Source organism: Ascidiella aspersa, chromosome 2 (genome assembly GCF_963924565.1).
Source record: "Ascidiella aspersa chromosome 2, kaAscAspe10.2, whole genome shotgun sequence".
NCBI classification, from domain to species: Eukaryota; Metazoa; Chordata; class Ascidiacea; order Phlebobranchia; family Ascidiidae; genus Ascidiella; species Ascidiella aspersa.
In genome coordinates this window covers 24,585,154-24,611,561 of record NC_139448.1, presented here as the reverse complement: position 1 = coordinate 24,611,561, position 26,408 = coordinate 24,585,154, and the positions used below count along the sequence as shown (strand labels likewise).

At 35.7% G+C, this 26,408-nt stretch overlaps 2 protein-coding genes across 4 annotated transcripts; one reads left to right on the top strand and one right to left on the bottom strand.

The window, feature by feature from the left end:
• Positions 1-106: 106 nt before the first annotated feature.
• Positions 107-18,388, top strand: LOC146164445 (phosphatidylinositol 3,4,5-trisphosphate-dependent Rac exchanger 2 protein-like). 3 transcript variants are annotated; one of them, XM_083381908.1, is made up of 11 exons: positions 107-262; positions 2,320-2,455; positions 2,843-2,959; positions 9,064-9,241; positions 11,237-11,431; positions 11,650-11,754; positions 12,171-12,338; positions 14,492-14,599; positions 14,759-14,958; positions 15,728-15,829; positions 16,028-18,388. In XM_083381908.1, exons 1-11 carry the CDS (start codon positions 151-153, stop codon positions 16,275-16,277), a joined length of 1,671 nt encoding a protein of 556 aa, XP_083238034.1. In that variant the 5' UTR covers positions 107-150; the 3' UTR covers positions 16,278-18,388. The 3 variants fall into 3 exon arrangements, with proteins under 3 accessions (XP_083238034.1, XP_083238033.1, XP_083238035.1); XM_083381907.1 differs by having other exon boundaries at positions 2,233-2,455; XM_083381909.1 differs by lacking the exons at positions 107-262; positions 2,320-2,455; positions 2,843-2,959 and adding an exon at positions 7,546-8,009.
• Positions 18,005-25,752, bottom strand: LOC146164444 (splicing factor 3A subunit 2-like). Its single transcript, XM_083381910.1, has 6 exons — positions 25,585-25,752; positions 25,026-25,097; positions 21,125-21,281; positions 20,219-20,409; positions 19,963-20,031; positions 18,005-18,956 (listed from the first exon to the last, which is right to left on the bottom strand). The coding sequence occupies exons 1-6, from the start codon at positions 25,708-25,710 to the stop codon at positions 18,510-18,512; spliced, it is 1,062 nt and encodes a 353-aa protein (XP_083238036.1). The 5' UTR covers positions 25,711-25,752; the 3' UTR covers positions 18,005-18,509.
• Positions 25,753-26,408: the final 656 nt, after the last annotated feature.

The following is a 26,408-nucleotide window of genomic DNA, read 5'->3' as shown; positions in this document are numbered from 1 at the left end:
TTTTTTATATTTTTATATCTACCTATAAAAAAATGGTTTTAAAGGTATACTAGAATACATTACTAAGCAACATATCGTTCAACAGCACGTTTTATTTAAGATTTAGGCATTTCTTAACGGTTTATATTTGAATGCCCTCACGGCATTGCTATGTCGCAAGTTGAAGTGACAAGCGAAACTGGTGTTCAACAATCATCACCAAATCTTGAAACAGTTGCGCGAATTGACGGAGCAAACACTATTGTTTCACTTCAAGTCTCAGGTAAAGTGAAATAAATTTATTCAACTAGCAATTCAAGAGCTATATGCTCACTTTCCAGGCTTTTGGAGTTAACACAGTTTGGCATTAGTGTCTCGAAAAGAGGCGTTAAGAGAACTTCATAGCGCAGAGTGAACAAACTTTTACAACAAAAGGATTACTTGCGGAAAACTTTCAATGAATCGCAAAACCATTAGGGCGAATAACACACAATAAATAGGCATGTCCGAATATATCGGTTCTAAGCCAACACTGGATGCCAAGCGGTGGTATCGGTACCCTTTCGATTCTAGGGTGGTATTGGATCCTGTCCGATACTAAGTTAATTTGGGTGATTTGTCAATCAATGCAGAGATGGTTACTTGGTAAATTTATCAAAAAATATGACGACTGAATATAACCATAAAGTAGACTTTCTAACGCTAAAGTGGATTTTCGCTTATAATCTGGATAAAATCTCCTTGAATAGTTTAATTTTGTATTTTTTCAGCATATGACAATGACGCTATTCGGTATGGGATGTAATCGCGATATTTTCGGTCAAAATATCGTATACCGGTATCGAAAAAAATATACGTATGGACTACATCTCATCTCCAACGTTGAACATAGCAAGTTTTGTATAAAACAATAATGTTTATCAACATTAGATCTTGTTTTGATTTGCTTATTCCTAAAAGTTTCATACGAACTATACGCCTGGTTTTTTAATTCCCAAAAATCGATTAACTTTGATTCACACTGTAGCATGCATCACGGTAGTAAAAACAAGTCAGGGAGCAACAAGATTTTTACGTAAAAAGCTGGAAAACTTTTCATTTGTATCCAAATAAAGTGTTTCGTTATTAAATTACATTAATTGCCTTGTTTTAGCTAAATTAAGGCAGAATGTTGGGGATCGAAAGAATGAATCCCGCTGAGTTTGGTTTGATATAGCGCTACGAAGTCTGTTAAAAACAACTTAAGTCCGACTCCAGCCAAGTATGCAATTTTGTCATGTCCCGACTCCGGCTCTGATTCTATACAACCTGTATTTCACCGATTTACGTAACTAAAATATGTTGGATATTGAGCAATCCACTCATGGTATCATATATTTCATCCGCCCACAATTCACGGTTGGAACATATCCATTATGCTATTCGACTTTTACAATTGACAGTTTGCGTCTTTATCAGTTTCCAAAGAACTGTGCAATGTGTAAGCGCACGTCGGACTCGGAACTCGGGTATAGTCTTACATAGTCGAGTCCCAAGTTTAACTCCAGCAAACAAACCGACTCCGTAAAGTCCCTAATTTGGTTAATAAGGATGTAAAATATGCTGATTTATCACAATAAAACACACATATAAATTAAAATGGTTCATACAAAAGGCAAAAACACTTGATTATTTTGGATGACTCTCTCCCGAAAATAAACTGCTACTATCACAAAGTAGCCCTCAACGGGCTGAGCCTTGTGTAACTTGACAATTTCACGAAATCTATATCGACCTACAAAACTGGCAGACAATAAACAAGTAGCGATGATTTTAGGCTATGAAAATTTATGTGATGACTACATCTATACACTGGAAACCCATAAAATTCCATGTTAAGTTAATGCTATTTCTGTGCTTGTTTATAATAACACCTATAATACTACGTTTAGTGCGTTTTTGAGTATTAACAAAATATTTTCTAATTTATAGTATATCCCATAGGTTGATTCAGCAAACTTACATGGCATAACAAGCAATGTGGTAAAAAAGTCAGGCATGAGTTCTACTGCCTTTACTTTAAAAAAATATTGTATTTTTTGACACAAATTGGGATGCAGTTAGCAAAATGTCGCATTTATTGTAGCCGCAATTATTTTACATTGCCGGAAAAACGCCAGTAGCCGAGTCACATTTTTTAAACAAAGTTTAAGGTGACATCGTATTAAAAGTACTAAATACTACAATTTAGTAACACTGCGTTATTCTTTTCAGTTTCAGTTAAAAACAACTTACGTACGATCTTACATGATAAAAAAAATCACATGAAAGCTATGTACATTATTTACGGTCTTTATAAAGAGCGAGCCCCCGATGGCAATTCCAGCAGACGCTCTTCCGTGTCCAGTTCTCATAGCAACCGAAGCAATAACGCAAGACTTCCCTCCAAGTGGTTTTTCAGACGTGGAAGTCGACGAAACACGACCTCGACCACAAGGTAAATTGTGGGCGCCAACGTAGTGGTAGAAGGTGTAAAGTTAGCTAATAAGGGTCTGGTTCAATAAAATTGTGCTTATACTTTTTTCCTTGGAGCAAAGCTGTTTTTTGGTGCTAAAACAGGGGTCTTAAATAGTTTTTACTGCCGACCCTAATTTTTTTTTTGCCTCGTACGGTAGGCAAAATAATCAAGAATGATGTCATAAATTTACGTCGCAAAACAAATAGACCTCAGAAATCTACATTGTCAGAAATTTCCTGCCACTTCTGGTCAATGGGAAACAACCCAGCCACATTTTCCCTTTGTTGCCTTTTCTTGTTTTTCATTTCGTCAGAAAAAGTTAATTTTAGGTCCAATAGTTTTAATTTAAAACTTTGTTTCGCTCAGAACGCGAACTACGACGAGAACAAGCGGTACAAGTAACCAAGCAAGCGACAATGAAAACACTCAAGCAAGAATTCATCGAAAAAAGTCTGTGATGCATGGAATAATGAAACGGGGCAGGTCAGTAACTCACCTTACTAACGTGGATTATTATTATAACACAAACACAACAATAAATAGGCACCGAATAACCACAAAACGATAGCGACAGAATGTCTCGAATAGCCAAAAACGTCAACAACAAACTTTCACTTTTTTATTGTGTTTTATTTACTTTTGGGTCGCCGATTCCAAAATTGACCTCGTATTTTTTCTATCATGTTCACGTCACTGTTTTTCACAAAACGGAATTCAATTTTTAGACGGAAAGAACAAATAAGTACCATCAAGGTTTATATTTATTGACAAATATAGAAGTATGTATAATTGTGCCTATAAGTACCTATGTGCAAAAAGCAATAAAGATTAATGCAATCACATATGCATCTAGATGACATCACTGGAATTAACTTTTTTATGGAAACATCTAATATAATTATAATTGTGTTGCATTAATTGCTTTCTTCGTATGTCCGCTAATATACCCGCTCAAAGTTTCTGTTAAATCTAATTTTGTAATGGGAAAAGCAAACAAGTAATTTGTAAATAGGTGATTTAGTATTACCCGAAAAGTTGCTAACAAGCTGTCTAAAAGCCATCTAACCTTATTTTTCATCTGAAATCATGATTTTGATAATTTCCTTGTCGTTCATCAGTGGTCTTTCTCATGACTTTTCACAAACTGCTTTATTAACACCAGCATAATGTAGATAGGTGGCCAACCGTACGTATTAGAGATGTGCGATAATTGGCATTTCTCCGTTATAGAGATACCCAGTAAACAAAAACAAAAAGTATCGCAATCCGACCCAATTTTAAGTAACGTCATTAATATGGTCAAATAACTAAAATTGATCAAACTAAGAAGTGAAATGGTGATAATTGTATATAGGACAAGTCGAAATATTTACTGTACTGTTAATAAGCACCATTTGTGCTTGGAAACCAAAGCGTAAGTCTTCCCGGTATTTGTCATGTTGTCACGAACCATCTTAATTCACACAATAACATATGCGTGTAAACTTTGCAGCTTTGAGCGAATCGTACTCAGCGAGAACGAAACGTCGCCATAGATTACAAAACCACTATTTGCTTCGCTTTAAAAAGGTTCAAAATAACAATGTTAGGTAGCCTACAGTGTAGTTGACCTAAAACAGCAGGTGTGTTCTATGTGTAACTTCATTTTACGAGTACTGAATTCATTAATGGAATTTGTTATTTAACAAAAAGGTAAAAGTGGCGAAACTTGAGTCCATGTGGATAGCAAACATGTAGTAGATTAACAAAGGCTAGATGTTAGAAATAGGATTACATTCTAGATTAAGAAAATATAAATAGTAAAATATTTTTTTACTGTGATAATCCCTCCTGGTTTTTCCAATGAAATATAGCTCATAGGTTCGCATGAGTGTTTTGTTGTTACACAAAGTAGACAGTGCTCGCCCAAATTTATTAGGCTTGTAGTCAACACGCATTTACAAAGAATAAGTGCTATAACCAGTGGATAATATATGTCTGTAATGGATTAATGCAAATGGGTTTATGCGAGTTCAGGCCTTGAAAGTGGTCATAAACGTTTACTTCGGCTTTAAAATAACGCACTTTGGAACTGTGCATTAGGGATGGCCCGAGGTTTGTCGATCAAGACTTGTTAGGATTCGTCGATCAAGACTCGGCAACTATTAATTTTGCTATGAAGCTTACCGCCCAAATAGCATTGAGCATTTTTCCGCGCATCACTTTGTATGTCTCATACCACTTCACAAAAGCGCTGCCTTATAATTACAATCGGATTTTATGATAGGAATAAACGTAGAAACTAATATAAAAACGCGAAATTAATACCGGTACAACGTCCAGCGCACTGTTGCCGGTTTCCGTCACACAATCTCAGCTCATTATTACTCTTTTGCGCCTAATGATTTTCACCATGAGTTATGAGGTTTGGTGCGCCAAAGTTGCCGAGTTCCCGTGCATCGGTTAATGCCACGAGCTTTGTTTCCAAAGCTTTGCATGGAGTTGTATTTGCCCGCTGCTGCAGTACCGCATCTACTGGTCGTTCGGTGAAACCAGTAATTAGCAAATGACTACACGCTTGGCGGCACAGTAGGTTGTACGCAGAATATTGTAATTATGTATGTGTGTTAGTAAATGTAGTGTTGTAGAGCAGCACAATACACGACGAAACAATGTTTTGCTGTGGCGATTAGAATGCGTAGTTAGAGTTTTTCTTTTCAGACTATAGATTTTAACTGAATGCACAAATTATTTGGGTCAATTAAATATAAAATATTGTCACGTTTTAGGTTGCTCTTAGATCAGTGCTTTTAGAACTCTCTGTTATACACATTTGTAAGGCTTTGAGCTGTGGACCCAAAATGTTAGCCAATTAAAACTTTTAACAACAATTCCTTTACCAAAAGTGACATAAAAAAGTTCTTAGCGCACTGAAAATGATTAATTGTATTTTGTTTAACGGCAGCGAATCTCACTAAGTAAACTGAGTTTTCGTTCTTTTGAGTTTACTCACATAAATATTGGTGTATAGCACTGCAGCAAAAGCGTCAATGCGTAATTTCAGCAAAAAGCCTCAATGCGTAATTTCAATATTCTCAAAGCTTTTATGAGTAAAAACTAACCGAAAAAAGGTTTGAATTGAACAGGAAATCTATTATAAAAAAATGCCTCGAATAGCAAACCATACAGTCCACGAATTGTGCGTATCTAAGAACCAGCTTCAGAAAAGATTCCTTGGGTATAGGCGCGATCTTCATATGAGTCCAGTGTTATTATACTCTATTGAAACCTAGTTTTTAGATCGGCTATTAATGTTTGTTATTTTTGCGAACTAAACCACAAAAATGAGCAACAGTTTTGCCCAATGCAAAGTTTATGGACTCATAATATATTCCTGTGGTCCCCAGGCTGGGAACAACTGTCTTGGATAAATAAAAAAACAGACTCAAAATATGGTTTGTATGAAAACAAATGAGATCACATCAAGTTTCCAATAGAATGACATATTAAGATAAAACATATTAGTTGTTGTAATGAATACACCTTTGATCATCGAGTCACTTTCCACTAATGTTTGTAACATTTGTTTGTAGTCGGGTAGTAATCACAAACAAAGCGTCATCCGATCTCCCTTCCTTGTATAAATAGCTTTTGCGTTTCGAATTGCAGCCGGAAAGGGTAAAGCATATACAATGCTACGTCAGTGAGACATAATACGCTAATACGTAAAGGAATATGCGATTAGCTGTGCAATCGACAGCACAACAGTCGAGAGATTATTTAAAATATTGATTTAGCAACAGTCGTGTTTGTTGTAGAAAATTAGCATTACTTGTGTTTAAACCCATAGAAAGCTATTGGGTTATGGCTGTATTTGAGGTGGTACCATAGACCTATAACTTGGGTCGGTAAAAACTGTGCCAGACTGCCTTTGATCAAGACATTTCTCTGTAAATCACGTTGTTAAGTATTCTGTCCTATATTACAGATTTACACATTGCAATATTGCATTGACGGATATTTTACGATTTTTTAAGATATTGATTGCCCTTTGTTGATGTTGACTTTTATGCATAGTTTATCGCATTTTCATATATAATACCCGTATATTAAGGGTGTCCTACCAGCAAAGTCACATAAGCTCATACGTAACGATCGTTGCTAATACTGTATTGGTTACACTGCCGCAGGGTGTTTGGACCAGTAAGGCATTGCTTAAGCTGCAATGGCATAGAGGCTACAATACATGTTGTGGCACCTGACTATTTGGTAGTAACAAGCAAACAAACAAAAAATGGTGTCGGTATATACTTAGGAAGAGTTTGGATCTATTAGTTTGGGCGTACAACGAAACGAGATCATTTTCCGGAATACAAACGTGGGAGTATTTTGACAGCATTCATAAACCATCTCTAGAGCAGAAGTGGGATTCAGTCTGTTCCCATTAGAATGTTCGAACCCGTTGGTACCTTTTTATATAGGGTAGTTGAAGACTAGCTAAATCTAAGAAGTCTCGTTTAAGGTTAATGTTTGAGGTTAGAACAAACACGTTGATTTATGCCAGTTGCTGTATTTGTTTACGAAGTACATTGAGAAGAATATTAATGCTGCCATTCGTTAGTTAAAGTTTATCAAATTCGCGTTTTACGATTGATACACAACCGGCCCTTTTTGAAAAATAAAACAATGATTGCAGAAAAAGATACTACTAACAAAGCAACGAGCCCTGGATATATGTTTTACAGCGATGCACTTTTTCCAATTAAGATTTTTAGTGTTTTTTTTAACTTGTCTAGTTTTATGAACCCTTTTGAAAGTTTAAGTGAGAGCTGCAGACCTCACTAATAAGCCAGTGAAAACCGTTCCCGACGAATCCTCTGCTAATAGGTGACATAAAGTAAAAGCGCTTTGAAAATAAATAAATTCAATTTTGCAGGAGAAAGGGCAGCGAATTTAACTAACTAAGTTAATTGAGTTCTAGTTGATTGCAAAAAATCCTAACCAGGCAGCTAGCCCTGGACGTATATTTTCAGAAAATTTTGGCAATTAAGATTGTACCTCTATTGAGGTCTAATACATGTTTTCACGCTAACTTTTGTCATGTATGCATTTTGATGAGCTTTGTCTTACGTCACCCACAATGTAATGATTGATAATGTTTTTTTGGCAAATATTATGCGCAAGGAACACACAACAAGATCATAAAGCACTTTAAGAAACAATTGTAAGCTAATACTGATAAACTCTTGTTAAACTACGTAACAGTTGATAATTAAGCTCAAAGAAATTGCGTACTACCGAGTATAATTAATTTTTCTTTCTTCCTACCACAGAATAGCGAAAACTGGTTTGATTGAATTCAGAAACAAGGTTAGAGGGCAATACCCATTTGATCATTACCTTGTTTGTTAGTGTTAGTCAATAGATTATACCCACGTTGTACTATACAGCTGAATAATTCAACTAAAAACAAGGCGAAGAGAAGCAAATTAAAAATTTGTATTTCAGAGGGCGTGTTTATGCGACTCGTTTTTCTGTGCTGCAATTTCAAAAGGTAATACCTAAAATCTCGTTGAAGATCACCAAGCTAACTGCCTAATTAAAGAAAATTACTTGCATTTTATGTATGGTTTTTGGAGCGACCAAAAGAAATACAATGTTTCGCGATTTTCGAGACAAAAACAAACTTAACTGCCAGCACCAAGGGCGGATCCAAGATTTTGTTAGGGGTATATGATTATGATTCACAAAATTACTTCAGAATGCAGCGCGTTAACACAAGTGACTTAAATAAAATTGCTTTTACCTTTTGAACTTGTGCAACAATTTTTTTACTCAGGGTTTGATTGTTCAGATATCTTCGCTCAAAGCGCAAAATAATTGGACATATCAGGTTGGAAAACATTGATATCTCAAAGAATATAAAAAGATTCGTACAAATCTCCAGTTGACAAAAATATTTGAGTTCCATAAAAACTTCTAGACTAGTCGCAGTTTATAATGGCATATACTGTGCAAATAAATAGTGTGGATATCACTGTAGTACGTGATACCATAAATGTAGTAAAACTGCAGTCCTTCAAATTTATTAATTAACATTAAGCAGCTGTTTTTTAAACTGGATATATGGGTGTTGTACGTACGCAGTTTGCATTGAGTTACGAGATCAGCACATTTTATGACTGGGTCGATTTCATTCACTTTAAACTTTGGTTAAACTGCTGTATGTCCGGAAAGTTTTTCCTTGTAAAAAGTATTGTAAATTGTTAGAGCTGTTTGATCTCGACGTCAATTCGTTGTTGCAAAGTTGAAGTTTTCTTGTTGCTTTATATTTTCAATTGTTTACTGGTCAATTGTATTAACCAATACAATTGGTTGATATATCAGTTTAAAGTTGACTTCAACCCTGTTTAAACTGCAACACGATCAATATTAACGATGTTTATTATCATTTTTAAAGCCTTATATTACGTGCACTTGAGCAAGGCGCCTTTGAAAGCCAGACTAAAATCGATAATTTTTTCTTTATTCTTTTTCTTTAAACGTCCATGGTCTGCATTATATTTTGTCGCAACGCTGATTAGCTGATTGTGTGTGTGTTCATACAGAACAATGCGCAAAACAATGAAAGCGATGCAAATAAACGAAGCTGACCCGGGCGGATCTGAGCGGGAAGGGGCAAGGGGTTATGCTCTTACCAGCGAACAGAAGCTAAGGATCTACGTGCTCAAGGAAATACTTGAAACCGAGGAGGACTATACCAAGCTGCTGCAGTTTATCATTGATGTAAGTTGCTTTTTCGAGTATGACTAACTTTTGCTTCTTTAGCTGCATTTAATTGACGTCAGTTACGCGCCAGGGATAGATATATTAGGTTAATTAAACGGATCAAAAGATATGTGATTGTGTACCCCAGGGTGTACCATAATTTTTAAAGGATGTACCACTTTGATGGGGTGTACAGGGGTGTACCAGATAACGCATGACAATAGGTCAAAGACTAGCTATCTGATAGGAGTTGCGTTACTTTGCCACCTCTCATTGACCATAGTGAGGTATTGTTCCTATCATCTTATATTATAGTGCAACCACTTTGACCTGTAGTAACCTGTTGTTTTGACATGACTTTGTGGCTATTCGGCATAAACGACGTAAACGATGTTAAACTAAGCATCTGCAGTTTTTGCTGTACTCGTTTAATGTTTTCCAGCACAAAAAAGTTACTTAAGGATATCTGAATTAAACGTTTGTGACACACTAGTTAGAGCAAACTATGGTTGCAACGATGCCCTGAAGCAATTTTAAAAGCCTGCAACTGAATTTTTGTGCGGGTCAAAAACCAAAGCACATTGCGGGCAACATATTTTGGTTCAGTGGGCCGCATTTGAAAGAGTAACTTGCGCTATTTAACGAGTGAACGTATTAAACTACGGTCCTATTTGGTTTAAAAGGTAGAGTTTAAACAGTGTAAAAACTATACTAGATGTTCACCCGATCCGTTAGAAATTAGTGCGGTTCTAAGCAAAATGATCTACGACAATTAGTGCATCCAAAGGATAAAAAAGTCTGACATTTAGACTTGAAGGTCTTAAACAATGCACTAATTTGGCTTCACAAATCTGCATAAGAAGATTAAGTTTAATGGTGCTTGAGCCAACTGAAGCCCCCAAAAACGCTAACCAGCACCCTAACTCCAATGTTATGCGTTGATTTAATAATTACATAAACGCTTTAGGTCCCCCCCCTAAAGCCCCCCTATCTTATGCCCACCCGCGTTTATTCTTTTTCCCAGCGTTCAAATAATTAAATTAATGCACATAATATTTGGGTTAGGATTCGGGTTAGCGTTTGGGTTCACGCAGGTCAAGTATTATTAATTCTTTTTCACATTTCTTGTTATCTTTTGTAATTTTCAGCGAATATTTTAATTTATCTATGCCGGGAGTTTACCTAAATGTCCAATTTATTGCCACGACCCCAAGGTCTAAAAGTCAGACTTTTCTGCCTTTGGATGCCCTTATTGTCGTAGACCTTTTGCTTAGAACTGCACTAATTTCTAACAGATCGGGTGGAATTTTGGGTATCGCTTCTCAATATTCCCAAATACCGAAATCTCAGTGAAAATGCGATTTTCATCCTTGTTCGCATCCCTTAAAGACATACCTTTGCGGGCAAATATTTTCTGCTCTGGTTGAAATTAAAACCAAATTGAATTCTAAAAATAAAATCTAAGGATGTTTATACGCTTATGATATAGGAGCACTCGAAACAAGGCTGCCGCCTCGGTTCACACAACTGACTGAAAGAAATTAAACAGCAACGCTCGCATTAAATGATTGAAGAAATTTTGTATTTGTATATAGATATTTCTATTTTGTATAACGATATTCGGATTTTCTTATACTTGCAGCCATGCTTATCCTTATTCCGATTAGGATTACTACAGATTCGGTGTATTGCGTGAACTGGGGTGTATGAGTTTTGAGTAAACGTAAAAAAGGTGTAGGCTACCATTCCGAAAAAGGTTGACAAGAACTGTCCTATGACATTGCAATTGTTTGGTCGCCTATGGCCTTTTTTAGCTCGACGGAATAAAACCTTTGTCCTTAAAACGTAAATAGTTTTATTGTGATCGTTAACTGATTCAACTATAACTGCCTCTTTTTGAGCATTTTCATTTTACTCACATTTCTTAAATTGTTGTGAACAAAACCGAAATCCTTTTTTTTGTAAAAATTAAGAATATCGTTTATCTTTGCAAATTGCGTTTTGGTACCTCAGGTGATCATTCCCAACCTACAACGTCTTGCGAAAGACGACCAGATTCCATGTGTCACACACACAACTGTCAGCGAGATGTTGTCCAATATTCGGGAGATTCATAAGCTCCACGTTCGATTTGCTAGCGCGCTGAAGGATGTTATGAGTCCGTATCCCTACCACTCAAACTGCATTGGCAACATTTTCTTGGAATACGTATGTTTCTTAATTTTTTTTTGATTATTTAATTTTTGATTATTTAAAGATGCTTCGCAATATGTTGCTTTAAAAAAAAACAGTAATCACAGGCCATAAAATGTTTAGTGCTTATGTGTTTTAGAATTTACAATTTTACAATTTTGTACGACGATAAAAATTAGTAGGGTTGTTTACTGTTCCCATTGTAAAAGTTCGGTGTTTCTAACATTGTTCAGAAAGATGAGTTCAAGGTGTACGGCCAGTTTTGCGCGAATTTCAAGAATGCACAAAAAATCAGCTATCAACTTCAAGAAGACCCAGTGGTGCTGCAACTTATCCAGGTAGCAAATTTGCTGACGTTTTTATAGATACTGCGAAAGGCGTCCCCGCATTATGGCTAAAAACATAATTATTTAAGACCAAATCAAAGACAATATACAATATATTATTTTCAGATTCATTTTCAAAATACCTTATAAATGATACCTACTTTTCTAAATACAAAATACAGCTTAATGTATTAACAATACAATAGAAATTCATGGCAGAAATGGATAACCTTTTAACATGAAAAATTTTAAGTTAACTCAACTTTAGAATTTAAGATATCGATCGTTAGTATCGTTCAGACCAAACAATTGAATATTTCGGAAGATGCATAGATCACGAATTAAATTTACATATATCCTTTATGGGACTTTTGCTTTTCTGTTTAAATTTTTGCCTTATGAGAATTATATTTTCGTTGTTTGTTCAGGAATGGAAAGATAGTGTTGCAAGTAAGACGAGAAAATTTCTTCACTTAGAGGGATTTATTATATCACCGGTCCAGCGCCTATGCAAGTATCCCCTGTTACTAAGAGAACTAAAGAAGTTTACCTCCGAAAGTCACAGCGACTACAAACCAGTCATCAACGCAATGGAGGTTGGTAATAGGCTACTAAACAACTCCTAGACCAGGAATGACAAACCTTTTCATCGCACGGGTCACAAACACGCCGGTAATCCTTTAAAAAATGCAAGTGGGTCGGTCATATATTTGTTATATGCTAATTTTATGCGAAACTTTGCTGTTGCGTCGTTTAAGTGTTATTATCTGGGTTGGTAATTCAAGGTTTTTGAACGATTTCCAAATTCGGATTTCCACGAATGCAGCATTTTGTATGGGATTATAGAATTTCAGCAGAACGCTTTTTACCATGGTTCAAACAGAGTTTTCAGAATTTTTATTCTACGAGCTCTTAATTTCCTTTACTGTACCGACACCATTTACGTTTTACAGCGATAAACAAATGATTTAGCTGTTTACTTTTCTGCACGCATTTGTTAAAGTGCAGTTAATGTAGGCCTATACTTGTCATCCCTTAATCACTTTTGCACGACCCACATTTCTTCTTTCCTGAAAAGAACTGATAACATTTCCGTAGTTCTAGAGCAGGGATGTCCAACCTTTTAGCAGAATGGGCCGCATTGCCACTTTAAAAATTTCGATGGGCCGCAAAATCTCTCAAATTAAAGGGATGACGTCATAAGTTGTGTCATATCGTGACGTCATAAAACAACCTAACTTATAAACACCCGTTCTTCAAGAGTGAACTTATGCGCAAATATGCGAAAATTTAAGTTTTCACGTGTTTGGGCTGACATATTTCCTTAAAACGGTCCGGAAAACACACATTCAGAAAAACAAACATCTTACTTAGCAATGATGGGTGCACAAAGTGCTCGATGGATGTTGAAATGCGACATTAGACTCGATTATAAAAAACACATGATTATGCCTACATCAAATACTGCGCGATCTTCACGCCCGCCACCTCTTTGACAACTATAGACACGAGTCCATTTTAAATACTTTTTGACTATTTTAACTGAGTACGGGCAAAAAATTTTCGCGCTTCGCGCCAATGATCTTTCTACGTTCAGTTTGTTTACGTTTTAATGCTGTCTTTGGAATAGATTGGCGCTTTTTTACGGTTGCGGACAAAAGGAAAACGTATTCAAAAGTATTAGACATATATTTTTTCACATTTTTTGATTTTTTTCGGCAATGTAGTGAATACTAGCACGAAATAAAATAAATGTTTTTATACCCCAAAAATATTGCGCTCGCTTCGCTCGCCAGGTGCGCCAGGACTTAAAGAGCTTAACAAACATTAAATTACACTATCTATAAACACTAAGGTTACCCCGTTTCCTCAAACTAGTTTTATAACACTTTTCATTAGTAGCATAAATGAAAAAATTCGAGGTCCGCCTGATTCACAGTTGTTCTAACATTACAATAACGGAATTCTTAGTTAACATTTTGTGCGGCCCACAGAGACCTTTTTGAGTTTGAATGGTTCCCGTGACAAAAAAGGTTGCCGACCCTTGATAAGTATTGGTGCAGAAAGTTGAATATTTCCTGGAAATGACATAACCTGGTGAAATAATGTATCTATAAATTCTTACAGTGAATGTATGTTAGACAACCTAAAATATTACGGACAGCTTATCGAAACAAAAGTGCAGACAATATGATGTTAGACAACGATCAATATAAAACTTTACTGTAAAGCAAGATGAGGGGGCGATATGAAATAATACTGAGCCCAAGGGGGCACTAGTGTCAAAAAGGTTGGGAAACACTGGTCTAGACTCTAAACAGACAAGTGGGTCAATAAAAATAGGTGGTGGGTCACTTTGTCACCCGCCGGTCAGTGGTTCGCCATTCCTGTCCTAGACAAACGGTCAGTTCAGTAGACTAGTTAATTACATAAAAGCATAATGAACTCTCATAAAACAGCAATCATGTGGTAGAAAATACACGTATAGTTCAGAAAATTGGTTATACGTTTGCTTTGAAAAATAAAGTGATATACCATTTTTCAGTAGATACGCCATTCATCGAGTAGAATAATATAAACAAAAAAATAATAACCTGTCGATATAATGAATAAGATTCAGTTTTGTGTCCCCGACAAATTGATAAATTATTTAGTTTGGTACATCTATACTAGACATACGCAAAACTTTACTATTGTGGACACATAGAAAGTTAATATGCAATCCACTAATGTGTTTTAAACGTCACAGATGATGGAGGAAGTGACGGCCTCAGTAAATGAATCGGAACGTCGAGCCATCACTATGCAAATTATACGTGACGTCGACAACTTGTTTGACAGCTGGGAGAAATCCGGCGTGAGATATACATTCAGTCATTCACGTTATTAAATTTCGTAATGTTTTCGTAGCGCTTAGATATACAGATATATATGTGTACAAGGAACTTTAAACTATTCGAACACACAGTTGGATCTATCTTAAAGCGATCTCAACTTTTCGAGTATTGTTTTGTAGGTTTTATCGAAACAGGGTTTCATGACTAAACAAGGCGGTTCAGTAAAGACCTGGAACATTCGCTGGTTTACTTTAAGCGGCTATGAAATGAAGTACTACCACGAACCGACTGATCAACGCCCTCTTGGAACGTTAGACCTTACTTCGTACAAGTCACTCGATGCAGATGCAAGTCACGCTGGAAGACCTCATGCGTTCGGGTGGGTTTTCTAATTTGCATATTATGTGTGGCGAAGCGATTTAATGAAGTGTGTCCAGTGTTGAACTGAAGAAGCCTTAGTACAGGGGTTCTTAAACTAGAGTTCATGGAACCCTTTGGGGGGGGGGGGAGGGGTCCATAAAGACCTAATTAAAATATTTTGCATAAATTCAGCAGTAAAGAGATTATTTTAAAAAAAAACGTCTTTGGTAATTTTTGTATTTAGACTTAATCTCAGTTTTATATTTGTACTACTGTACAACTGAAAACAGCAGATTTCTGAAGCCTTTACTTTTTTTATTGCGTAATTTACGAAAAGAGTCATGCCGACGCTGGTCTTGTGAACCAAAACTATTTTTACGGGTCCGTGTTATAAAGTTTAGGAATCCCTTGAATAGTGACTGAAACAATTAACAAAAAATAATTTGATTCACAACTAACATGTGTACCGTTGTTTGTGTCAAATTTACCTTTACGGTCGGTTTTCTTTTTTTTTCAAAAGTGAAAACGGTTGGCTGTCAAACCCAGTTAGGCGACATAAGCTACACAAGGTTTTATAACTAATATCAAGTAACCCAACCTTTGTTGAACAAAAATATTCGTCATCATTTAGCCTCGCCTATGTGATTAAACAACGTATGACACATGAGTTCAGTCGAGTAGGTCTATGAAGTCGAAATACTGTATGCAACATTTTACAGGCAACCTTGGTTCTAGTAGTGCGGTCATTACGAAAGTTCCTATCCCTTTTAAAACAGTTCTTTATGCAGAATCAAGATGCCTGATCGAACTTATTACATGTACACAATCAGCGAAAAAGAAAAGGAGGAATGGCTAACTATTTTAAACTGGAAAATAGCGTGCATAGATAGGTGAGTTCAAATAAAACGGTAGTCGATGATTTCTACGTTTATTATGATCGTCTCCTGAATAAACGGCTTGTTCAATAAACACAACCCATATTATGCAACCCAGTGTTAATTTATTGAATTTCTGTATAGTCAAGATGGTTACGCTTGAAACACCCCCGAGCCGTTTTATGAGATTGTCTATAACTATTTTTTATTTAGATCACGCAAACAGGCTCACCGTCCCTTCGAAACCATGATATTTTCTTCCCTGTCATCCTTTCTCCACCCTAAGGAGCGAATCGATCCTCCTACGTCACACAGACTCGAGCCAACCTCTCCAAATAACGGTACAACTACGAAACAATCACAGTCAGTGAGCAAGGGACGGTCAAAATCGTTGTTTAAGTCGTTCCGGTCGAAGAGGAAACAAAGAGCAAGCATGTCTGTGTCGTCCAATTCGCAAAGCTAAATAGCTACTTCTCTTGTAGCTTTTCGCAAGTTCCTGTTGGTGTTGATTTCGTGGTTGGTTCGCGGTGGTTATCAAGTGTTTCTTGATAAAGCATTAGAGCAAAAATCTCGAAAGATTCCTTAGAAATGCCACGTGGTAAAGTGCAATAGATTGACGTGATTACAATTTTTAAAACGTTTTTATTTATTTGGCTTTCGGCTAGGGACGTTCAAAGTAGAATTCCAAGGTGTTCTACAGCAGTGCTTCTTAAACTTTTTTAGTTTTGTTCACCCCTAGCATCTATCTCCAGATTTCATTCACCCTAGTCTAATGATATGATAAAACTATCTCGTCTATATATAACAGCACAATATGACTTATGTTGTTTCGCAAGCTATCATCCATTTCTGACGGTTCACCCTCATTCACTCCTGTAAAAAATGTATTCACCCTGGGGTGAACCATTCACCTGTTTAAGAAACACTGTTCTACAGTACACTGATAGATTGCGAATCTAGAATAACGAATCCAGAATATCGAATCCTAGCATATTTTTAATAATTATATCTACCCTCTAGTTTTTGATGGAATATTTATAATATATATAGGCTACCCTTTAGTGACAAAACAGCAATTATTTACAAAATTTTTAACATATTCATAGTAGGCCTATATAGTTTTCGAAAAATGAAATACCAAATGATTAACATTGCAAATAACTGACATCTAAAGCAGTTGTTTAAATATTTGTACAAAACTACAAAAACACACACATATAAATCATAAGTAAAATGCATCACAATAAACTCTCACAAAATCAGTTCGTTTTGTAAGGTATTGTTGTGTTTTAGTTTTACATTATTACAAACGTGATAGTTAAATAGTATGCCACAAATAATACCAAGTTACTACTACCAGCAATGCTTGACTATTACTTAACAATTGCGCTGTGCGTAACCTCGCTGAAAATTGGCCTAAAGTTTACCTTGAGTAAACCTGTAGTGCATTTTGTACGAGGCTAGCACGATTTTCGATACGATGTTACTTTAGCAACTTAAAGAAATGGTGAAATGTCTTTCTGCACCTGGCATTACACGTTCCCCGCTCGCGCAATAACATTTGATTGGCACTTAACTTAATGATTAGGCGAAGGTTATTAAAAAGTAATTGGTCGCCCGCTAAAACGCTGACTCTTCTTTTTTGACTAATTGACTACATTTAAAGTAAGCACAGTAGCTCTATCGCCTCGTTATAAACGGCAAAATTGGATTCGCATCTAAGGGTACAATATTCTACTTTAAACTTACCTACTTCCGGTACAACTTAAATCTAGAACTAGAGGTATCCGATAGCACGTATGACTTGCCCCGATTGGAAAAAAGTATGGCGTAGACAGGACCAATAGGTCTATTTCAGCAAATTAACAAATCGGCACCGATACCATCCAAGTATGAGAAAAGTGCTGATACTAGAGAACATAGTACATCAGCTCAAATCCGATACGTTGGACATCCTAATTTATAATACCAGAATGTATATAGATTTTATTTTTTTTGTCAAACAGTTATGATGAATTTCTTATGATCAACTCTTTTCTATACTGAAACCTAAAACACGAATCGAAGCCGACTAAAACCTTAAATGTGAAAATCAGGAATTAATGAAAAATGAGTATTAACAGTTTAATAAGCATACACGTTAGTGACGGCGCAATTAATTTAGGCATAAATGTTGAAAAGCACTCTAATATATGACAAAAATGCTATAGTGCCTCCTATTGGTGGACTAAATACGGCAAACAACATGCCCAAATCCTGTGCTCCTCAAGTAGAAAACTTTTTTAGCAATAGGCAAAACACCAATACCGTATGCTTATGTAAATGTAGCCTGCAACACAGTAACGGTAAAACAACCTTTTACTTAACTCACTCGTAGTCGCAGCCTTTAGTTGCGGATAAGCTGGCAAATAAAATTCGCTTAACAACTTTACAGAAGTTAAAGATTTACTCATTGGGTACATTTATTTTCGAAAAAATAAATTCAATTCTTGTTGTCAAAATATTTTTGTGTTATCTTATGAAAGTCTGTCATTTTCGTAACGTTGTACTGTTTTAATAAAATAAAAGTTTAAAACTTAACAAAGATATGAAGGCGGTATTTTAGGTTATTTACACGGTTAGAATAAAACACGATCATTTACAGAACAGTTTTCTATGATTTTGGTGGCAGTTGTGTTCTTAAAATGGTTTAGCCTTAGTTTTCTGGATCATCCGAATCTGGGGGCGGGGCCATAGGTGGGGGTGGGGGAGCACCCCTTGGCCGACCCTGTTCCATATAATCATCACGACCTCCCATGTGTTGGGGTCCTCCCATCATAGGCGGAGGCCCCATATGGGGCCTGCCCATGTGAGGCGGGGGACCACCTCTGAAATTGTTAAAGGGAGGGGGGCCACCATGCTGGGGAGGAAACATTTGTTCGTTGAACATCCCTGGGGGTCCGTTGTTGTCAAAGTCATCTGGATTGTTCATGGGAGGTGGGGGTGGAAGAGTGCCTGGAGGTAGAGGGACGTCATCCTCTTCCATCTGTTGTTGCTGTTGTTGTTGTTGTTGCTGCTGCTGTTGTTGCTGTATCTGATCTTCTGGTATAATATTCATCGGTGGTGGTCGGGATTCCATCTTGTAGTGAAATTGTAGAAAAAACTGGGGACGAAGGAAGTTATACCGTAAATAGATTGCCTAGTGATCGGAAACTTTTTCAACTTTACATATATGTTAGACCAGGGGTCGGGAAATTATGGCTCGCAAGCCATATATGGCTCTTTTTGATGACTTTTGATGAAAGAAACGAAACTTGCTTGCAGATAAATTTAAGCTATCATTCCACAGCATGACCTGAAAAAAAATGCAAGCGGCCACGACCGTTTTCCTAACTTTATATTTCCTTTTTTATTATACATAGTAGCAAATTTTCGGCGCTTAGCGCGAATCTCTTTATATCCAAAAGGTTATATTCTTTTAACGGAACTCCGTAATCGAAGTTGTGCAAACTTGGCTAATTATTTTTTGTTGCATTTTATGTTCTTCTGTCCTTTAAATGAGAACAAAATAAATGCCCATGCTCAATTCACTAGTTTTTGCCAACCTATAACTAGATGTTAAAAAGTATTATATGGCTCTCATGTAAACACAACCAAGATTTTTTGACTATTATGGCTCCCTTAGCTTAAAAGGTTGCCGACCCCTGTGTTAGACAATGTTAACAGCGTACAAACTAAATTATTTTACATAAAAGACTGTACAATGTACATTATTATGTATATAATAGGAATGTTTAAAACTTGGCATTTATTCTAATAGCGATATCTGATACATAGTATTGTGACCCGATCAGAAACCAAATGACGTCAATTGTACTAGCCTAAATAAGCAAAGTAGATTCAGTTAAAAGGTTTAGGGAAGTTGTTAGGACAAAATTTGCTTTGACGTTGCAAAGTTTAGTCTTTCCAGTTTTTACCATATTATTTTGATATTTCACCTTTCAAGGTGGAAATGTTGGATGGCAAATCACAGCTGAAATTCGCTGAGTAACGATACCGAAACTTGGCATTAAACATTGATTTAAATTCGACATTATCTGACATTGGTAATTATGCCCGTTGGATATGCATGAAACACACAACTTAAAGCTTATATCTACAAATTTAACCTGCTTTGTGTCTTTGTTCCAATGTGTCCAAAATTTTCCATCACCTTTATCAATTTCTCTGCTTGGCACCTAGATAAAAAAAATATGATTAAGCGGTTAGCTGAAAGATGCTATATATGCTTGTTCATTTATTAACTGATACACAATAATTTAATTGCATTTTCTTTAGCTAATAAACTCATAGTCATTTGCCAAAATATATGACAGTTCTTGGATCATATATGGCTGGAAAATTGGCTCATGGAACACAAATTACCTTAAAGGAAATGGTTTCGTAGGGTTCAGCTGCAAACAATAGATATTGCCAATTTCTGTCAGGTGGTTCAATATGCTGTTCATAAGCAGACATGAATCTATGCCTTGGTTGAATCGTTTCTACTATTTCGGGATAATCAACTTGAAAAAGCAGGCTTTGTTGGCCAGAATCGGGAACTCTTTGCTTTGTAACTTGAAAAACAAAATATTTTATTGAGGAGTTACTTTTCACCTTTTGTTCTATAAGTAAAACCAGTCTATATTCACTGGACAAGCAGGTGTGACCTGGTACTACTAAAACTTTAAAATATTAACTTTTAAAACACATACAATGCAGCCAAACAAATATTGACTACTATTATTTACATCTTAAATAATTAAAACATTTCAACACTTTAACAACTTGTGCAGTCTAAATATATGGAAACTTTGGTCATTTTTAGGTATATGCCAGGGGTAGCCAACACATTGATCGCAGGGGTCGATCGTGTTGAATATGTGTTAAGTCATTACAGTAGCTGTCGCACACAAGCGGGACATTAAAATGACCGTTTGTTGTCTGGACAAGCCCACTAAAGCTTTCATTGATGTAAAAATTAACCTCGATTGCTGGCTTGAAAAGCAATTAACGCTCAAAATGTGTAATAAGTGTTCTTGTGATTATTTTACTAAACCAGTCGATCGCGAGTCTCTAAAACGTATTTCGGACGATAGCAATCGCAATCAAACATAAGTTGGCTACACCTAGTGAGTCAACACTACGATTTTGTAAAAAGTCTGTACTTAATAAGGTTCTTGCTCTTTATATACAAAAACAACATAAAGTAGGTTACTCCTTTTATAAAACACCAGTAATGTTTCCGTTTCTGTTATGACAAACCATATTTTGAAACCTTATCAAAGGTACCTTTATATCCAGGTCTGCCAATTTTGACAAACTTTTTCACTTCAATAACAGGTTTAGCTGGGGCAGGTTGCACTGGAGTTTCTTTAGCATCTCTAGCTGCTCGCTTGGCCAAGTTGGACTGGTGCTTTTTTCCTTGTGTATGAGCAAGGTAACTACCCTGATGAAAATGAAAAATTGTTTTGTGTTAAAATATAGAAATTAATTGGATTGATTATGGTATTCTAGGACAGTGCTTCCCAATATTTTTTGGGCTTGCAGCACACATGTAAAAAAAAGAGGACGCAGTGCAGTTACTAGTAACTTTGCTTAGTGCTTTGCCATAATGTTACCATGGACAGAATTAAAACAACACACATTAAAAAAATATATATCCAAAGGCACTATGGCAGAAAACTGGCTACCTTGGCGACTATGCAGGCCTAAGAATCAGACAGAAAACCTAAGAAATTAGTCCAAAAAAACAAACAATTTTTTTATTAATTTTTTTTTCAGATCGAATTTTCCAAAAAAAACGTGTGCTTGTTCTACAAATATTCAATCCAATATATTCTAAAATGCTGAATATGTAGGAACATTATGCACTAAAATTGGTAGGAAATAATATTTTTGTGCCATTCTGAAAAAGTACGAAGTACGTTGTTTAGCAGGGAAACGCCAGTGTTTGGCATATAGATTGTTTATTAGTTTAAAAGTTCTAAATTTCGATATAACTGTTGTGTATTTGCAGTTTTACTTGATTTGGCAAGTATGTCTTTATTCAGGGGCGGCATTATGAACAGTTCCTCGCTCGCTAAGTTAACGAGCTCGTTTTAGCGAGGGATGAGCGAGCGAGAAACTCGCAAACGCATTTGGTATTACGAACGGTCCTCGCCAACACCTCGCTATAACGAGACGCACGCGAGAGAATGCGTCAAAACACAAGAAAAAGGACGACTGACTCAGCAAAATTGCCGCAGAAACGTAGTTTGGCGCTTTGTTTTGGAAACCGTAAGCTGCTTTTAAATGTTAAATTTATTATGAAACAATTTTCAAGGTGAACCGCATGAATTTATTTCCTAATTAGTCCTGTAGATTATAGAAAAAGGTTTTGGGAAACAACGTTTTGCGCTAGTCTATAATCCTACCACAACGCATAATATTTGGTTAGGGGTGCAAGTTAGCGTTTGGGTTAGGGTCAAGTATTGTTATTAAATAATATGGATGTAATAAGCTTGACACACCCAAACGCTAACTCACACACCCTATTTTATAATTGTAGTAGGATTCTAGACCAGTGCCCAACGTTTATTATATACGTCTAAAAATGTAAAATAATTATTTTAAAACTTTTTATTCATTCGTATTTATATTTAGTTAGCTAGCTTCTGTAAACATTTTGATAATAATTCCCCGGGATGCAACAATTACAGCACTAACACTGGCATTTTAAAACTGTAGTTACAACATGCTGCTTGTGTTGCACTCTTCTGACTTTCACCAGTAAATTGTGCATGGAAATGAATTTACAGGCCCTGTGTAAAGTTCATATTCACTTCAAAAGAAGAAAGACATTCATATTTACTTAAAAGTGTTGAAAAACCATGTGTTGCTACTTAACCGAAAAAATAATAAAACTTAGGAGACACTGAAAAAAAAACAGTCTAATTTTGACATTCATGAACCACTGAAGGCACCGATAAGTCTTGTAGCAGGACATCAGCATGAGAAGAACCAACAACATTGTGTAGATCAATTCAAGGTGAAAAAACACAAATTAGTCCTAAATCATCTTACTTTCAAAGAGCAAGACAATGGAATAGTTGGTGTGCAGTGCACAAATATTGTTTTGTTTAAGTTCCTTAAAATAGCTATCATACAATGTCAGCTGTGAACTTTGATAAAAGCAAATTTCTTTGTATAAAAAGAAATGGATTGTGCTGCAATTTAACCATTTATATTCGATAACACAATTTACAATTGTCTTGCCTGAATATTTTGCTGTGTGAAATTTTTGTGCTTGCTAAAATCATGGTTTTGTCTAACTTTTTCTTTTAATTAAAAGTATATTATTTTCTAGTTTTATATTCACTTACACACCATGTATTTGTGACTCAAAAATACTTTATAAGCTTACACCCAACAGCATATTTTATTACAATAGTGAATTGTGTTTGTATTTCTGATGGCACTTCTGGCCTAAGGGTTTCTTAGGATGATTTAACACAAAACTATTTGTTCCTAAAATAACATAAGTTTTATAAAGTTTATCTTCACGTTTGACGCTTTTGTTTAATGTATTATGAATTAATCATGGCAAATCCTGGACCACTGGTACACCATGGTATTATAATACCCCAAGTGTAACAGTTATTCATACAAAAATACTATTTTGATGCAAAATATACATGCATGGATATTAATTGCTGAAATTTACCTCACAAATCACCCCAAGTTTTCACTGAGAATGCTCTTGGCAACGTAAGCACCCCAAACTCCATGTTGTGTAGGTAGGAGATCGCCTAAATCCATATATCACGCCATTTTGGTAATAAATTTAAAATTTAATTATGAATCTTTGTTATGACATCCATTAGTGTCGGCATAAAACGTTTATTGATTAAAAAAAAATTACTTTAATTAACAGCAGTTAGGTTTTCAGAACACAAATTAGGCGTTACCGAGTGGTCTGAGCCACTCGTTAGTTAGCGAGGAGTTTAGCGAGATTTGTTTAACGAAAAGTCAATTCGTAATACCAAAAGTCGACTTAGCGAGCTCGTGCGTCGTTAGCGAGCTCGCTTAACTTAGCGAGGTGTGTTCATAATGCCGCCCCAGTTAAAAAAGCTATCATGATAGTCGCCATTCCTGTTAAATAGACAGGTATGACATTTGCATGGGCATAGCGAGGATTACTAGTAACTATATCATGCTGTTCCATCCAAGGCTTAAACTAAATTTTTGGCTGTTTTAATTACGTAAACGCAAAAAAAGTACAATCTTTTAGCTATGGTTGTGTCTCTGAAGCATATCTATTTAGCCAAGAGGTATTATGCATACTATGGCATGTTGCACTTTACTGCGTGACTCTAAGTTCGGCAAACAATTTCTCAAACATGAAAATAGTGTTGCAAAACAGCAAATCCATTTGTTAGGCAACATCCAAACGTGGTACGCGCTGTAAGCACAGCATTTAACTTTTAGGATGTGACTGAAAAAAACAAGAATCTGGGTAAAAAATGCTTGCAAGATTCTGCCAGCCTGATGGGCTGCATGTGTGTTTGCAAGGGCGATTTCAGTATGCAGGTGGAGGCGCTACTATGCTTGACACACTTTGTTAAGATAAATTGTTTAAGAGTTTGTGACCTATATTCTCAATTTTAATCCGAAAAACCGGCCAAATTTATAATATTTAATTAGGTTTGATTTGCGCATGGCAATAGTGTTAAAAATGCATGAAAGAGGTTCTTGGTTGCATGTTTGGCCACATGTTTAACACACCTAGTTTACTAAATATTCGAAGGCATGTTTAATAATGCCAGTATGCCACCCACATTTTTTCTTTAACTACAAGAAATTTTTCCTCTTTTTAGTTTTATTATTATTCCCATACAAAAAATTCCATTATATATTGCACCCGAATCACACACAAACAATGTGATCAAAAAGCTAATAAATGGCGCAAAAAATAGCAACTTGAAAAATCAAAAATATATTGTGTCACCCTTTGAGCATTAAAAAAGGCTCCCCAGGGTCCTGCAGAACTGTGGGTGGGAACCACTGTTCTAGGGTGTAGAAAAACCATTGTTCATTTCAGTTGTTGATTGTAAAACCTAATCTCAAGCATCACAAGTCAGTTTACTGATAGATTAAATAGCTCATATGTTATATGTATATATTTACTTGGTGTAACAATAAATTTTCTTACCTCATTATTGTGCAGAGTCAAACATAACTTACACTCATATGATCCAAGATGATTTTTCATAAAATAAGGATCCTATAAAAAAAGAGTAAAAACATTAGGCAAACCTAGTATTCCTTTAATAAAAGACTAATATTTCTTTTTAATCACCTCAAATATACTTGAACAAGTAAATTGCCCAATAAATTTGTGAAGTAAGTGTGCATGGATAGCAACAACATACAAACAATTAATAAATTCTCAAAAAGACTGAAAAATTGTTCAAAAAGCATACCACCCTGAACAATCATATTTGTAAAACTACCCTTGGTTTGTATGCCTAAAGCGCGTATCTATGACACAGGCTTGTTCACTGTTACATTGTAGCTTTATTGCCATCGTGTTAGGGACCAACTCGGATGCTTACAAATTCCTGGCAGTCGCCAATTGCAAAACAGAGTCCACCTCTTTAAATCCAACATTTAGTTTAAAAACAATTACTACAGTGGTTAATGCAATATATATATAAAGCCATTTAATAATAGCATACATTTTTAAACACAAGAAACTTAAGTTAACGTACCTTGTTTAAGTCAATTGTTTCCAAAGCCAGCTGTCTCAACCTTTCCCTTCTATCGCGATTAGCCTCGGAAAAAGAGGCAACACCACCAGACCCAGTCTTACCACCAGCCCGGTGCTGGAAATCCATGTTATTTCACAATGTAAAAACTATTTACATAAGAATTTTAAATTTCCTAAATAAACAAATGTGTACTGTGAAATACCAAATTTAACAAACACAAAAATGTATGCTAGCATACAATTAATCTCATTTTAGACAGACTTAACTATTATGAAATAAATATTTATTTTGTTAATTAATATAAATTATCAATATGCATCATATATCTTTTCTTGAGAAATCTGTGCACCAAAAAAAAAAAACTAAATAAAACCGGCAAGTAAAACAGAATAAAATTAGCAAGCATTTTTAGGCAACAAATTAGAAACCCTGTAAGTAACTTAATTAATAACATTTTTCAGTAAAGAGTATTACTTGTTAGTATGGGTAACACAACCTTACAGTAGACAGCTCTTTTACTGAATAACAATCTTCAACATATAAACTTGCTTTACGTAGGACAATTTACACACTTTATTTTTCAGCACATTTTGCAATGTTTCCGATAATGCAAACAACAACTAGTCCATATAAATGTTGCGTATATATTAAAAATAGTACTTTTTTGTATTAAAATATTTACACTCTAAATAACTCAGTCCATTTCTAAGTCTAGTATTGTGATTAAAAAAAATTAAATTGCCTCATCAGTGCATCACTAGTTAATATACTGCTTGCCCATAAACTCATATCTCAAAGTTTAGTGCAGGGGTATGCAACATGCA

What these genes read in the sequence shown, in the direction of transcription:
- LOC146164445 (XM_083381907.1), top strand. Translation starts at nt 151, where the DNA reads ATGTCGCAAGTTGAAGTGACAAGCGAAACTGGTGTTCAACAATCATCA. An exon ending in AACACGACCTCGACCACAAG is followed by an intron (nt 2,456 to 2,842) that starts GTAAATTGTGGG and finishes TGTTTCGCTCAG; the next exon opens with AACGCGAACTACGACGAGAA. An exon ending in GGAAGACCTCATGCGTTCGG is followed by an intron (nt 14,959 to 15,727) that starts GTGGGTTTTCTA and finishes TTCTTTATGCAG; the next exon opens with AATCAAGATGCCTGATCGAA.
- LOC146164444 (XM_083381910.1), bottom strand. Translation starts at nt 25,710, where the DNA reads ATGGATTTCCAGCACCGGGCTGGTGGTAAGACTGGGTCTGGTGGTGTT. An exon ending in ACGAAACCATTTCCTTTAAG is followed by an intron (nt 20,032 to 20,218) that starts GTAATTTGTGTT and finishes TTTTTTATCTAG; the next exon opens with GTGCCAAGCAGAGAAATTGA. An exon ending in GGAACAAAGACACAAAGCAG is followed by an intron (nt 18,957 to 19,962) that starts GTTAAATTTGTA and finishes CTTCGTCCCCAG; the next exon opens with TTTTTTCTACAATTTCACTA.